This window comes from Ipomoea nil, unplaced genomic scaffold (assembly GCF_001879475.1).
Source record: "Ipomoea nil cultivar Tokyo-kokei standard unplaced genomic scaffold, Asagao_1.1 scaffold0813, whole genome shotgun sequence".
In the NCBI taxonomy this organism is placed as follows: Eukaryota; Viridiplantae; Streptophyta; class Magnoliopsida; order Solanales; family Convolvulaceae; genus Ipomoea; species Ipomoea nil.
Genome location: NW_017617241.1, coordinates 968,206 through 982,157, shown reverse-complemented (window position 1 = coordinate 982,157; position 13,952 = coordinate 968,206). Strand labels below are relative to the sequence as shown.

Below are 13,952 nucleotides of genomic sequence, written 5' to 3'. Positions count from 1 at the left end.
ACTTCTCGCTGTGATAAGACAATGTAAACCTCTTTTCTTCCACCTCCGTGTTGTGCAGCTCTGATGTTATTTCAGCGACGTATCCTGCAATTTTCAGTTGCCTACCGGTAATTTACACCCACTCTTGATTCTGGGTTTGGGTTTGTTAATGCGATTGAAGTGATTTCTGCTCCTGATGATTTCGTTATTGATCCTGGGATTAAACTGATTAGCCCTAGCCCTGTTAGTGTTAAGGAGTTGGCTCGCCGGAAATGGAGTTGCTCGCCGGAGAAGAAAGAGAAAAAGTAAAATGACCAAAAAAGGCCTCATTATTTGACCTATTAAAAATTTTCGGTGAGATTTGACCGGAGTGACCAAAATTGAAAGAAATTGCATAGTCAAGGTACTTAATTAACATTTTTGAAAGTCAAGTGTTGCAATTAACACAACCCCAATAGTCAGTGGATCAAAATTAAAATTTTCTCTTCAATTTATCTATTTTATAGGCAGTATGCTTTAAAGTTTAAATTTTAAAGTGAGTTCATAGAGTTTAAGATATAGCGAGTAAAATGGTGTATTATGCGTGGCAAACAAACCCATATGTTACCAATTCATTGAGTTATCTACATCATATATAATCTGTGTGTATCTATTTGTGTATCTGCATGACGTATATAGTTTGATGCATTTGTTCTTCAAGTTTATCTTCTTATTACGTACGTAGTATGGTGAGAGATGACAACGTGTCATTAATTGCAGAGCAGATAAGGAATGCATACAGAAATTGTTGTCATTTTCAAACTCCATTTTCTAAGTTTTAATTTCCTTGAGTCAATAAAAGAACGAAAAAATTGTCACATATAAATCTTGTAGGAAAAGAACAACTAACGTTAAACACAAAGGATAACATCAGAAAAACGTGAAAAGCCAGGATCCGAAAGTGGTTGCTAAATTGGTGTGAAAAGGCTGGGAAAAATAGGATTTTATGTGTAAAGACAGTAAAGTGCAACTTTATGGATAAAAAGGGGGACATGATGCCATGGACGCCCAGTTTCCTTGTTGTCATCGAGAAGGCGGTGCCGACTTGGAATCCACATCATCCACGTACCATTTTTATTTTATTTTTTTATCACCAAGATTTTCTTTTTACTATATCATAAATTCTATGAATCCGTTTTTAGATTCATAAGAATGTAAATCAATCTTACGTAATATTGAGACTAATACTCAATTGTACACTTATGGGCACAAATGAGACAAAGAGTCCAATCTCAACATAAGGAGTCTAACTCTAGTATAGCTGTATAAGGAGCTGATGAACTTCAGCATCTTAGAAAGTCCAACTTCACCTGAGGAATTCAAATGTATCGTTATATTACGTATGACGATAATGCTCTTACTAGCTTCAACTGGCACCTTATCATCATCCTCCAAGAGTTCAAAATTAAGATTACATTTGATACAATCACACATGACACATCGATTCTTTTGAAAATAGAAATATATTTTGTAATGCTTAAGTTAATTGGAGTTAAAGTTTACTATTGATGAGCAAGTTTTTATAGTAAAGTTAAAGTTTCAACTTTGAGTATCTATTATGAGTATTTGTATTGCGATGTTTGTGCGTGGCGAAAAATAGCCAAAAAAAGTTTGGACTAAAAAGTATCTAAAAAAGAACAAATATACTTTGAATATTGATGCAAGAGAAATTTAATATTATAATTTAGAATATATGATATACACCAAGTAAAACTCAATCTAATTTTAATATTTTATATAAAATTTAATTGATCCAAACTAAGTCGAACAGTTATATATACTCGAATTGAATATAACATATTTACAAAATAAATAAAATTGAAGGGTAAAATACTCAAATTTAATTCAATTTATTATTCAAAGTTAATAGTTTACAAGTAACTTAACCCACTAACCTCTAATTTGGTATGCTAAGGTTTGATTCAATTCCACACGGATTAAAAGCTTCTTTAATTATTTGTTATTACAATTGTTTAATTATGATTTGTATCTGGATTTCCGACGTAATTAGGGACACGTCACACAGATTAGCAAGATTCTCGTGGATTAGTTGCATTCACACGTGTACTAATCGTGTAAAAGATTCGATATTTTACCGTTTTCACACGTAGGTTTCAGCTGGCTTGAGCTTTGGCTGCGTTTCTCACTACTATTTGCTTAATTACTCCGTATTACCTTCTCAGTGTGAGACACGCATGAGCGAAGCCACGCCGAGTGCCGAGCCGAGCCGAAGAGGTAACATAGGCGGTGACGTCACAGCACACTAGATGGGGTTAATCTTGTCTCTTGTGCCGCATTGCCCCGGTTTTGCTTTGCTTCACTCGTTTGACCCGTTACAATTTTTTTCCTCTGTTAATGTATATTTCCATTATAATAAGGCAAAATTTGTATGAGACCCGTTTCATAGATCATTATCCGTGAAATGGATCGAGTCAATATGATATATAACACTTATACTAATAAATGTAAGGGATAAAGTATAAATAAATCATTAAACTATTTGGGACACATCAATTAAGTTATCGAATTCAAATAAGCTATTGAACTTGGAAAAAAAAGAGCAAATAAACCATTGAACCCGGAAAAAATGAACAATTAATATTTTTAACAGGTTAACTCCAGATTTTTGCTGATTGGATTACCAAATATTTATTTTATTTACGTTTCTTCTTATTATTGTTAATATTAATATTATCCACTTTGATAATATTATATTTTAAAATAATTATAATCACAATAGTTTTGTCTTGTCAAGATTTGATTGATTAATTTATTTATTATTATTATTTCACTAGATCTTCTGTTTAAACAATAATAATAAATAATTAAATTAGATCTAGATAAGATAAAATTATTTTGATTATAATCACTTTAAAATATATTAATATGTAGTGGATTATAATAAAAAAATCATAAATAAAATAAATATTTGACAATTCAGTAAAATCTAGAGTTAACATGCTAAAAATGTTGATTATTTTTTTTTTAGAGTTCAATGACTTATTTGAGGTTATTTAAGTTTGATGACTTAGGGTCCGTTTGGAAAGCAGGAAAATGACTTTTGGAAAATGTTTTCTGGAAAATGAGTCATTTTCCGGAAAACAATTTCCTTTCCAGTGTTTGGTTGCATTCTGGAAAACTGCTTTTGTGTGTTTGGTTCATTTTCTGGAAAATGAGTAGAATTGTATAATTAACCATTTTAATTATTTTATTTAGAATATTACAACATGTATAATAATATAATAATAATTTTAAATATATTAAAAAAATAACTAATAATATATCAAAAATATTATGGTGGTGGTGGTGGTGTTATTTGTTATATAATAATAATAATAATAATAATAATAATAATAATAATAATAATAATAATAATAATAATAACAATAATAATAATAACTGGTGGTGGTATGACGGTGGTAGCAGTGGTGGTGGTGGTGATGGTGTGGTGGCGGTAGTTGCAGTGGTACGGTGGTGGTGGTGGTGATGGTGTGGTGGCGGTAGTTGCAGTGGTACGGTGGTGGTGGTGGTGGCGGTGGCGGCGGCGGTGGTTCCGGTGGTATGGTGGTGTTGGTGACGGCGATGGTTGCGGTGGTATGGTCGTGGTGGTGGCGGCGTCGGTGGTGTGATGGTGGTGGTGTGGTGGTGGTGGCGGTGGTGGCGGTGGTTGCGGTGGTATGGTGGTGGTGGCGGCGGCGGCGGTGGTGCAGTGGTAGTGGTGGTGGCGGTGGTATGGTGGTGGTGGCGGCGGCGGTGGTGTGGTGGTGGTGGCGGTGGCGGTGGTGGTGTGATGGTGGTGTGGTGGTGGTGGCGGTGGTTGCAGTGGTATGGTGGTGGTGGCGGCGATGGTGGTTGCGGTGGTATGGTGGTGTTAGTGGCGACGGCGGTGGTAGTGGCGGTGGTGTGATGGTGGTGGTGGTGGCGGCGACGACGGTGGTAGTGGCGGTGGTGTGATGGTGGTGGTGTTGGTGGCGGCGGCGGCGGTGGTGGTGGTTGCAGTGGTATGGTGGTGGTGGCGACGACGGTGGTTGCGGTGGTATGGTGGTGGTAGTGGCGGTGATGTGATGGTGGTGGTGTGGTGGCGGCGGCGGTGGTGGTGTGATGGTGATGGTGGTGGTGGTGGCGGCGACGGTGGTGGTGGCGGCGACGACGACGATGGTGATGGTGGCGGCGGCGGCGGTGGTGGTGTGATGCAGTAGTGGTGGTGATGGTGGTAGTGAGGTGGTGGTGGTATGGTGTTGATGATGTTGGTGGTGGTGTGATGTTGGTGTAAAAGTTGGAAAATGACTTCCCCCCAAAAAAAGGGGAAGTCATTTTCCTCCAAAACAAGCTTATTTTCCAAAGTCAACGGAAAATGATTTCCGTTGACTTGATTTTCCAAGCACATCCAAACAATGAAAACTTGGAAAATGATTTCCAGAACTCATTTTCCAGGTTTCCAAACACACCCTTAATTGATATTTCCTAAATAGTTCAGTGACTTATTTTTACTTTATCTCTAAATGTAATATTAAATTATAAATAAAATATTTATTATTTATATGAGAAAATATAATAATTTTACATTTTGATATAAAAATATTACTTTTTCATTAAAAGTATTATATTTTTCCTAAATTACTTATTAAAGTATTACATTTATCATATTCCTTTCTACGCATGCAGTTTGCCCCACGCCCGGTCCCCGTTGCTTCCCACTTCCCACCTCCCTATATAAACCCCCCCAATCAAGCCGCCACAAGTCTCAAGAACCCTCACTTTCCATCGATTCACAGACCGATACCTTCAAATTCAATATAGAAATTAAAGCCAATCAGAATGGGGAACTGCGTGAGAAAAGAGGCGTCCACGCAATGGGGCGGCGAGGACTGGAGCTCGCCGTCGCCGCTGGCGGCGGAGAAACAGGAAGAGAAAGGCGGTTTTGAGAGTTCCGGCGGCAGGAGAGAAGTAAAAGTGCAAATCAGTAAAAAGCAGTTGCAGGCGGTGCTGGGGAAGGCGGCGGATGTTGACGGCGGCTCTTCCGTGCATCAGCTTCTAGCAGATTTGATGAACGCCGCTCGTCACTACGAGATCGAAACGCATCATCGTCATGCGTCTTGGCGGCCTTCCTTGCAAACCATACCTGAGCTCTAGCAGATTTTTACCTCTTTTTACCGTATGCTATACTCGTCGTTTTCCTTTTCCTTCTCCTTTTTACTTTTTAGATAGCGTTTTAGGAAAAATGTGTAAATGAAGTTCTCTAGTTTTTTCGTAAAAGTATTTTAGCAATTTTTGGAGTTTAGACGCCATTGTAAACTGAAATTGCTTTTAGTGGAAGAGAAACGTTTCTTTGGCGCAGAGCATATGTGAATGCAATGAAATATCAATAGATTGTTATGACGGAAGAGAAAATTTCAATTTTGGTCATATGACTATAGGTATAGGTCTTGGTCATATGATTATAGGGTTTTGGTCATATGACTATAGGGTCTTTGTTAATTTCAGTATCTGACTTTTAAAAATGTCAATTTAGTATTGCCGGTTAGGAAAAACTTAATCTTTCATTTAATATATAATCTGAGGGGAAAAATAGTCTTTTGAAGTCTGGTAAAATTGTCTCTTTTTTTTGGCGAACTTTAGTCGGTAATTTAGCCGGAGTGACCAAAATTGACAAAAATTACATACTCAAGGTACTAAATTGAGACTTTTAAAAGTCGGGTGCTAAAATTAACAAAGCCCCTATAGTCATATGACCAAAATTAAAATTTTCTCCTCAAATGAATATAGTTATGACTAATAACGTCCTGCCGATCCAGTGGGTCACGCCCTCGATCTATGATTCATTATAAATTAAATGAGTAACGATAGCAAAAGCACCTTGTGCGGATGACATATAGTGACATATTTTGTGTTAGAGGTCATAAGAATTGAGTCTTAGTGTAACATTGTTGACTCTCTTTGTGCTTTATTAGGTTGAGAAAGTATGTTTGAACAAGAAAAAAATATCATTTTTCTAAATTATATTATAATATGGTCCGACATTGGTAACCTATAGTTCATGTCTCAAAGGTGTATATGAAGCTTAGCAAGCCATTGAAAAAACTCATATTGACAAATTAGAGGTTAGAGGTGGCTAAACCTCGAGGATCGGTCTCATGTCGGGCCCAGACCAAACATGGGCCTAAGTTAACACTAATCAGGAACGATTCAGGATAACCTGGGCTGGTCTCGGACCTCTTATGGGTCGATCCCGAGCTAGTTCATATATGATGAATAATTAAGATATTGAATTTAGCAAGTTAGCTGTCATATGACATAAAGATATCATAAAGAGGTTCATAAGATAAGTGGTTAATGCACAAAACTCACAAAATTAAGTCTAAAATAAGTGAATAATCTAGTTTAACCGATTACTAATTTATAGGTCAAACAATCAAGCTTATAGCATTTGTGACCTAACTTGGTCAGCCTCTTACTCAACGACTAAGAGTTATTACATTATTTATTCTTGAGTTTTCTATTATCTTTTTATTATACTTATTATGACGAGAGATTAGTATCGCCTTAGCTGAATTGGTCCAATCTAATAAAAATGGTCATATCAAGTGGAATAGTCCAAAGTCCATACTTGATGGCCCAAGCGTGTTAGCATGCACACTTAACAACATTTGATACAATTAGCATGTCAAAATTGGAGTTGTCATTGTCTAGGGATATTATTTTATGGAGTATTTCACTGATCATGATAAAATTATTAGTATTGTTTATAAATAATAAGTTGTGTCTCAATTATTGTTCATAATATGTCAAAATTTATGTCTAACTTTTTATTTTTGATTATTAATAAAATTTATGAATTTATTTTATGGTTGAATTATATTATGAAGACAAAATCACCTTATTATTTGATATTCTCTTATATTATATTTTGAACCCATTTATGTTATGATAAATATATTACACCAACATTACCAACTACGTCCCATTTTGACAGGCAAACTACCAAAGGACAAGGACAAAAATGAGAATTACATATTACATAGTCTAGATAGTTACGTCCGTATAAAATATCATTAATGTCCTGTTAAAACAAAAAATCTCAAAAACCTAAAATCTCTCGATATTAATTGTCGTCATAATCTCTCTCTGGTCACTCCATTTCTCTCCATTTACTTCCTCTGCGTTACAGCTCCACGAATTCTAGGGTTTTATGTAAGGTTCATCAGTCCTCGTTAGTTCTAGTCTGCTCTTCGAAGGTACGTTCAAGCTTCGAACCTATCGCCTTGGTATTCAGCTTTTATTTTTATTTTATTTTCCTGTTTAAATTTTAACTTTACCCACACGATAATGCGGTTTGCTAAATGGATTGCGTTTGAATAGTTGCTCAGCTGATGTATGGCGACAGGGGTGTAATTCGAGTGATGTTTAACGATGTGAAGTTTATCGGTTTTGCGAGTTGAATTTACTTTTTGTTTGTTTTTTTCAATTTTAGGATTGAAAATTGCTGTGTTCTTTTTTGGGGAAAATTTTGTTTTTGTTCCGTTTTAGTGTGTTGTGATTTTTGACTGCATGTATAGAATGAAGACCCTAACTACACGACAGTTACTGAATTACTCTGTTCACCATGTCCTCCTCTGTGCCCTCTGTCATGCACTTGCTCTGGTTTAGTGTTCTTTTGTGCTATGATATGTACTTAATGCTGACAAAGTGGTGTTTTCTTCCACATTTCTGTTTTGATGGATCATGGAAATGTATAGCATGGTTGATCTGCCACTTCTGTTAATTAGTTTTATTAATTAGGTTAAATTTGTTAACTGTGTGAAATCCACTTTGCTATGTTCCTTGATTCTTGTTCCTGTATGGAGCAAATTAAAGGAGGAAAGAGAGAGAGATGAGAAAATATGCTAGCAGCTAGCTAAACAAATATTCATTAAGTCATTGTGCCGCATGTTAAAATCGAAATCGAAACAGACTCTTAGTTAGTAGCCAATGGTCTTGCCACGTTACTTCCTTTGGCCTTCTTATTACTGATATTAACGAATTGCTCAGTTCATTCCCTAGTGCAATTCTATATTTTGTTAAACGAACCGCAAACCATACTGCCCATTTGATTGCTAGGGAGTCTGTCTCTTTATCTATTTGTACAGAGTGGCTGTCTTGCCCTCATTTTATTGTTGACTCTTTGTACTCGGAGTTATGTTAATGAAACCTTCAGTTACTCTAAAAAAAAAGTGTATAGAGGTGTATTCTCATTGAAGTTTAGTTATGTTTGAATTTCATTGGACTGAAGACTGATCTCTTTGGCAGGGCTGAGGTTATACAGACTACTGGGGAGTGAGGATAAGGCAGGGTAATTTTCCTTGTGAAAATGAACCATGCTATTCAAATGGACCACTCAAATAGCCAACTTGTTGCCCTCCCTGTGAAGCGTAGAAGAGGTCGACCTAGGAAGGATCGGAGTCTAAATCATGCTGGGAGTACTCAAGTTCCGCCAGTTGGTGAAAGAGTAAAAGAAAACCCAGCCCCTCGAGTAGAGAAGAATAGCGATGCAGTTAATGATATGGTGGGTCAGGCAGTTACAGGTATAATTGAGGCTGCATTTGATGCTGGTTTTCTGCTCAGTGTTAGGATTGGAGACGGCAAAACCAGACTGAGGGGTATTGTCTTTAAGCCGGGACATTATGTTCCCATAACAGCAGAAAATGATATTGCTCCACATGTTCAGATGATACAAAGAAATGAAACCCATCTCCCTACGGAAAATCAAGTGCGCAGCCGTAAGCGATACAGACACAGGACTGAGCGCAATGGATCTCCATCTGCACGTCGGGCATCAAAAGGCAACAACTTAGCTATAATGTTGGCCCCTTCTGTTCCTCCAGTGGGTGCCAGAGGCACTGTTGTCCCTGTTGTACTCCAACCTGTTAACCTAACAAATGGATTACCAAGGACCACTGAAACCGCTATGGATGCTTCCCAAGCTTATATGGAAGCTTTAAGAGATAAAGGTGTGCAGATGGTTAAACCCTTGGCTATGTTACCACCCGAGGGATCAACAGCCATGGTAGTTGCACATGAAGCACCGTCCTCTCACAGACAACTTAGCCATGAAGAACCATCAGAAGAGATACAAAATCAAAAGGGTTCACCCAGTGACAGAGGAAGAGGTGTTGAGCATGGGGAAGAGACCAGCCATGTAGCACCTAGCAATGTAGTTATGCCTAGTGGTGATTCTGACAGAAACCAGGGATATCCACACCCACCAGAAAAATTACATGTCAGACGAGAAATGAATAAGCCCCCATCAACAAAACCCCTTGAAGCTTTACATCCCAATCTTCTTAACGATCCTAAATCACTTCCGAACAAATTCATGCACTATGGCACTGGCAGGATGACTGAGCTTTTACAGGTAACTAAGATGCATATTCAATCTTTCATAACCTCTTTCTCTATATACACCTGCTTGTGTTCATACATCCATGTGTCTATATTTGTCCATGCATGCCCATTGGTTGCTGAAATAGATCCTATGTGAAGGCTCTGCAGGAAAATTTGGTAGAGAACCCGGTGCACGAGTCTAGTGAAATTAAGTTTTCAGGAAGCAACAACAACAAAGACGAAGCAACCAAACAGTAGTAGAACCATTCTCAGTTCTCATATCCATAAACGTCATTTTGTACAGCAGTACTTGCACTCGAAGAGCAAAAGAGCCATGAAAACCTGGAACTCCCGGCTTCCAGATCGAGCAACTTTAGCAGAGCTTTTAAAAATTTGCAGATTTAGCCAAGACTATGTTTCAAAATTCAAAGCATTGATGTGTAAAAATCCTTCCAGCTTATAACTCTTTTCAAGTATTAATGCCTTTCTTGTTCATCTTTATGGTTTTGCTTATCGTGTAAGAAACTTGTTCAGAATAAGACACCAAAATCAGTACAAACAGAAGATATGCAGATTTGTGCAACGGATAAAAGAATGTTCCAATGTTTCGATTCCTGTCACAAACATTAAGGATTTAAATTGCACAAAAATGAACAATTTGGTCTCGAGTTTAAACTGAATTAGCTTGATTTATTTCTTTATGCTTGCTATGCATTTCAAAACTGAAACCAAAACTCTCACTAAGAATCTTCCTATGCTTGAAAAATGAGAACTAACAGTTTCGCCTGCCAAAACTCAATTTACAATATCCAGTCTATATGAAAGAATAGCCTGCTCTCATATGCAGTAAAAATGAATAACCTATAAAACATGTAATGATATAAATCAAAAGCCAAAACTTGCTGGAACTCAGAGAGAATGAAAGAAGAATCGTTGCCGGTGATAGCATCACGCGAATTTAGGGCTGAAAAAACCGTTGGATCCCGGAACTTGCATCGGTCGCAGAACAGGGAAAGAAGGATGCGAAATAGGAATCTGACTTGGCATCGTGTATGTTTGCTGCGCACCATTAATGAAAGGGGGAGTCATACACACGGGCAATGTTTGCGCGGTTGCATTCCCTGCGGTAGAAGGTTCTAGTTAGTCACGGGGGCAACTAAAGTAGATATGAACAAACGCCTCACGCAAAGTATAATTTCCATTACTGTCGTTTTACGGGGTTAATGGCATTTGATATCAAAGAAAAGAGTGGGGGACTCGACGTTTTAATGTCAAATGAAGAGGAATTGCAAAACTTACAAACAACAATTAGGTTCGGCTAGTCTAGAAAGTAAGATCAAATGAACATTGTCCTGCAAGAACGAAAAAACATGCCAGAAAGTTTTTCGTGACTATACCTTGATGCTTAGGAAGATGGGCCTGATGCGGATTCAACAAAGGACACGAGGATACTTGGGAGAACCCTGATGCACCCTGCACAATACCCTTAGACATACACCGAAAAGAATCAGCAAAAACAAAAGAAATTGGCAGTTGTACACCCCCCCCCCCCCCCATCCCCCATCCCCGCCCCCAACCCACACCATAAAGAGAGAGGATAATAGAAAATCTCGCTTCCCCAGAGTTGCTTCTGTTCGAAAAAAGACAGCTTTACATAAAGAACTGTTTTTTATCAACGAAGCCTAGCAATTCAGAATTTATCTTACATGAGAAACAGGATGCACATAAAGAACTGGTCCCAGTCGTCCAACCATGACCTACAAAAATATCATAATCCAAAGTTTTTTTTTTTTTTATAAAAAAAAAACAAGAAAATAATCAAATCATTAGCAAACACCACCCTATGAGCAGGAAAAGGCGAAATCTTGAAATCTTAATGACTACGATTACATACATTTTCCGAGTTTGGATGAACATATCCACTCCCAGCCTGAAGTTGATGATACTGACTAGCATACCTAGTTGGTGCTGCCCGGCTCCCCATATATCCCATTGCCTACATTCCAAAAAAAAAAAAAATGAACCCCAAGGTTAAAATGGGAAAAAAACAACTCTACCAGAGCCAATATACGAGAGCTACAATAAAAAACCGCTAGAAATGGACAATTATCTGAGATACTTACAGGTTGGGCATACTGTACATCGATATTGCCATTTCCCGCTACCATATTGTTACATTGGACAAACTTAATAGGTACAGAAGATCGAGGAACAAATGGACTGATTTCAACTTCGGGTTCAGGAGTAGCAACAGGTAACACGGGGCAGGAGTCAGGTGCATAAGCCATTGTTGGCACCGCAGGAGGGTTAACTGCTCGATGGTGACCAATGGAAGGACGAAATATCTTGGCCCCCGGGTTGAGCTTAGACTCCTAGCGGGAAGGGTAAAAATCAAATGTTAAAATTGAATGCATATATTAAATAATGATATCAAGTATCAACTGCTGCTTAAAACCTTACCTTTGCAGCTTTATTACAGCTTGAACTTCGTGGGGGCACCTTAGAGGTAACACCTGCAATAGGTGTACCGTCTTTCAGAACACTAGATGGAGGAGTAGCGGAACTTTGACTAATTTCTATGCTTCGTCGCTCATGAATGTTCTTCTGTTCGAAGTTCTGATCAATTTTGACCAAAGACACGAGGGGAAAGTCAGAAGACGCATTAGCCAGTGACTCACAATGTGGATTCGAGCCTCGAGCTTCATGTGGCTGCAAAGCATTAGAGAATAAAATTTGAATTTTTATGAATTCTTGATTAGCTGTTGTAATACGATAATTACACTTACACTTACGATTTTCCCTTGTTGAAACACGGGGCTCTCTCCATTATCTGTCGGTCTATCCTTCATGCTGTCTTGAGCATCTCTATCATAATAACATATCCATATGAATCTCAAGTACAAGGAAAGATTACCATGTATACAAAAAAGGGAAAAACATCCAACAAATATGGAAACTGGTATTTGCGAAACTTCCAAAGAAACGAACTTTTTTCTATTGGGCAGTATCGCATCTGTGCTGGACTCGTTAGGCTTTGCAGACTTCGCCTCCCTCTCTGCAGCCTCGTTGGAAGGAATATCGTCAGCTATGGCTCCTCCATCGTCACCCTTCACATATCCCGGAATACCATCAGCTGGGAGTGTAATTCCCTGTAAACGACAATATTAGTGTCGAAAATACGTTCAGAGCAATACACTGACACATTAGAACCCAAAGTTGCGAAAAGCAAAGCTACCTTAGCAACAATTTGAGCGAGATCTTCAGATAGAATAACAAGTGTATCGACCACACTTCCACTAGTTACATTCGCTTTCCGAGTCCCCTTCTTGACCATCATTGCTTTCTTCAATACAATAGCTAACCCAATTCACGCGAATATGAGTTACTTCAAACCAATTCTTGATAAGCAACATACTATGTGAGACATAATAAAATCCTTTTGGTATCTGATCTTAAATAATTTTGTTTGGGCAAATCCTTGTTTTTGGGTTCAAAAAAAAAAACAGTAAACATAATAATTAGATAAAAAGAAACAAAGAGGGATTTGAAACTCTCTCCCCAAACAAAATAATTTCAGATCAGATACCAAAATGATCCAATTGAAAACAATCCGAGCAGCCACAATTATCCAAGGGTATCATAAAAGATACGAACTTTACACAAATTAAAGAACATCCATTGAGGGATTTAAGAAATCAATGATTTGAAGCTCACCATAGCTGTCCTCTACACAGGCCGTGTGGAATATGCCAGAATAAATTGAGCCATCCTTCACGTGGACATCCACCGGGAGGCCAATGATGCACATGGTGGTGAAAAGCAAAACCTCAGACACGGCGGCGGCGGCGGCGGCGGCGTTTTCTTCCTCTGCAAGTGCTCCTTTCCTGCATCCCATATCTGATCAGTCTTGGCAGCAATATCTACCCTTTCCTTTGTATTTGTATATATTGCTTATTTCTGTATATATTCCTACTGGTTTTTCAGGTGAATTTCAATGGCGTTCTTGCTTATTGTGATGGTACAAGGTGTACAAGTGGAATACGCCCTGAGGTGGTACGAGGGAATCAAATCCAACAACTGTGTAATAAGGGAATGAAACCTTGTAAAAATTGTTGCTTTTTCCGACTTTATTTTTCCCAGGTTTTTCCATGATCTGGTTTTTTACTCAGAGAACCTCGTGTTTTGCGGTATTTTTACGATACTTGTTTTCCCTTTAGCCCACATATTTCAATCCTATTCTATTTAGACCACTACTAACATTTTATAGTTAGGATTATTATATTCATAATATCATAATATTGTTACGTGGTGAACTTGGTGCCAATTCCCTCCTTGTTGAGATATGAGAATGAGAATGATATCATATAGGATTTAAAAATAATACAGAAATAAATAATGGGTATTTATATTAAATATCAGTTTGTTTACGTCATTATGATGTATTGCAAATAATTGATGAAGCTTTTTTAGTTGGCAATTGTAATTTAACAATTAGGTTATACATAAGTATATTAAATAGGTATAATATTTTATGCTTGATACCTTACAAGCTTGGATCGACCAATTAGTTACAT

The 13,952-nt window shown here is 37.8% G+C and overlaps 3 protein-coding genes across 6 annotated transcripts; 2 read left to right on the top strand and 1 right to left on the bottom strand.

Annotated features, from left to right (window-relative positions):
* The first annotated feature begins 4,836 nt into the window (after window positions 1-4,836).
* LOC109178037 lies at window positions 4,837-5,151 on the top strand. The gene has a single exon (XM_019327534.1). The coding sequence runs from the start codon at window positions 4,837-4,839 to the stop codon at window positions 5,149-5,151; it is 315 nt and encodes a 104-aa protein (XP_019183079.1).
* A 1,932-nt stretch (window positions 5,152-7,083) lies between these two features.
* On the top strand, window positions 7,084-9,970 carry LOC109178314. Of its 2 annotated transcripts, none has more exons than XM_019327943.1 (3): window positions 7,084-7,253; window positions 8,305-9,409; window positions 9,547-9,970. In XM_019327943.1, exons 2-3 carry the CDS (start codon window positions 8,366-8,368, stop codon window positions 9,634-9,636), a joined length of 1,134 nt encoding a protein of 377 aa, XP_019183488.1. In that variant the 5' UTR covers window positions 7,084-7,253; window positions 8,305-8,365; the 3' UTR covers window positions 9,637-9,970. The 2 variants fall into 2 exon arrangements, with proteins under 2 accessions (XP_019183488.1, XP_019183487.1); XM_019327942.1 differs by having other exon boundaries at window positions 9,538-9,970.
* A 122-nt stretch (window positions 9,971-10,092) lies between these two features.
* Window positions 10,093-13,517, bottom strand: LOC109178313. Of its 3 annotated transcripts, none has more exons than XM_019327939.1 (10): window positions 13,093-13,517; window positions 12,614-12,735; window positions 12,367-12,527; window positions 12,165-12,243; window positions 11,839-12,087; window positions 11,502-11,750; window positions 11,273-11,374; window positions 11,085-11,135; window positions 10,776-10,863; window positions 10,093-10,499 (listed from the first exon to the last, which is right to left on the bottom strand). In XM_019327939.1, the coding sequence occupies exons 1-10, from the start codon at window positions 13,271-13,273 to the stop codon at window positions 10,327-10,329; spliced, it is 1,455 nt and encodes a 484-aa protein (XP_019183484.1). In that variant the 5' UTR covers window positions 13,274-13,517; the 3' UTR covers window positions 10,093-10,326. The 3 variants fall into 3 exon arrangements, with proteins under 3 accessions (XP_019183484.1, XP_019183486.1, XP_019183485.1); XM_019327941.1 differs by having other exon boundaries at window positions 10,776-10,851; window positions 13,093-13,479; XM_019327940.1 differs by having other exon boundaries at window positions 12,171-12,243; window positions 13,093-13,479.
* Window positions 13,518-13,952: the final 435 nt, after the last annotated feature.

Bases quoted from the DNA above. Each gene is read 5' to 3' on its own strand.
- LOC109178313 (XM_019327939.1), bottom strand. From the start codon at position 13,273: ATGGGATGCAGGAAAGGAGCACTTGCAGAGGAAGAAAACGCCGCCGCC. The intron at 11,375-11,501 runs GTAAGTATCTCA...TTTGGAATGTAG, and splicing joins ATGTACAGTATGCCCAACCT to GCAATGGGATATATGGGGAG. The intron at 10,500-10,775 runs GTATAGTCACGA...CTTCTACCGCAG, and splicing joins CCATCTTCCTAAGCATCAAG to GGAATGCAACCGCGCAAACA.
- LOC109178037 (XM_019327534.1), top strand. From the start codon at position 4,837: ATGGGGAACTGCGTGAGAAAAGAGGCGTCCACGCAATGGGGCGGCGAG.
- LOC109178314 (XM_019327942.1), top strand. From the start codon at position 8,366: ATGAACCATGCTATTCAAATGGACCACTCAAATAGCCAACTTGTTGCC. The intron at 9,410-9,537 runs GTAACTAAGATG...TCCTATGTGAAG, and splicing joins GGATGACTGAGCTTTTACAG to GCTCTGCAGGAAAATTTGGT.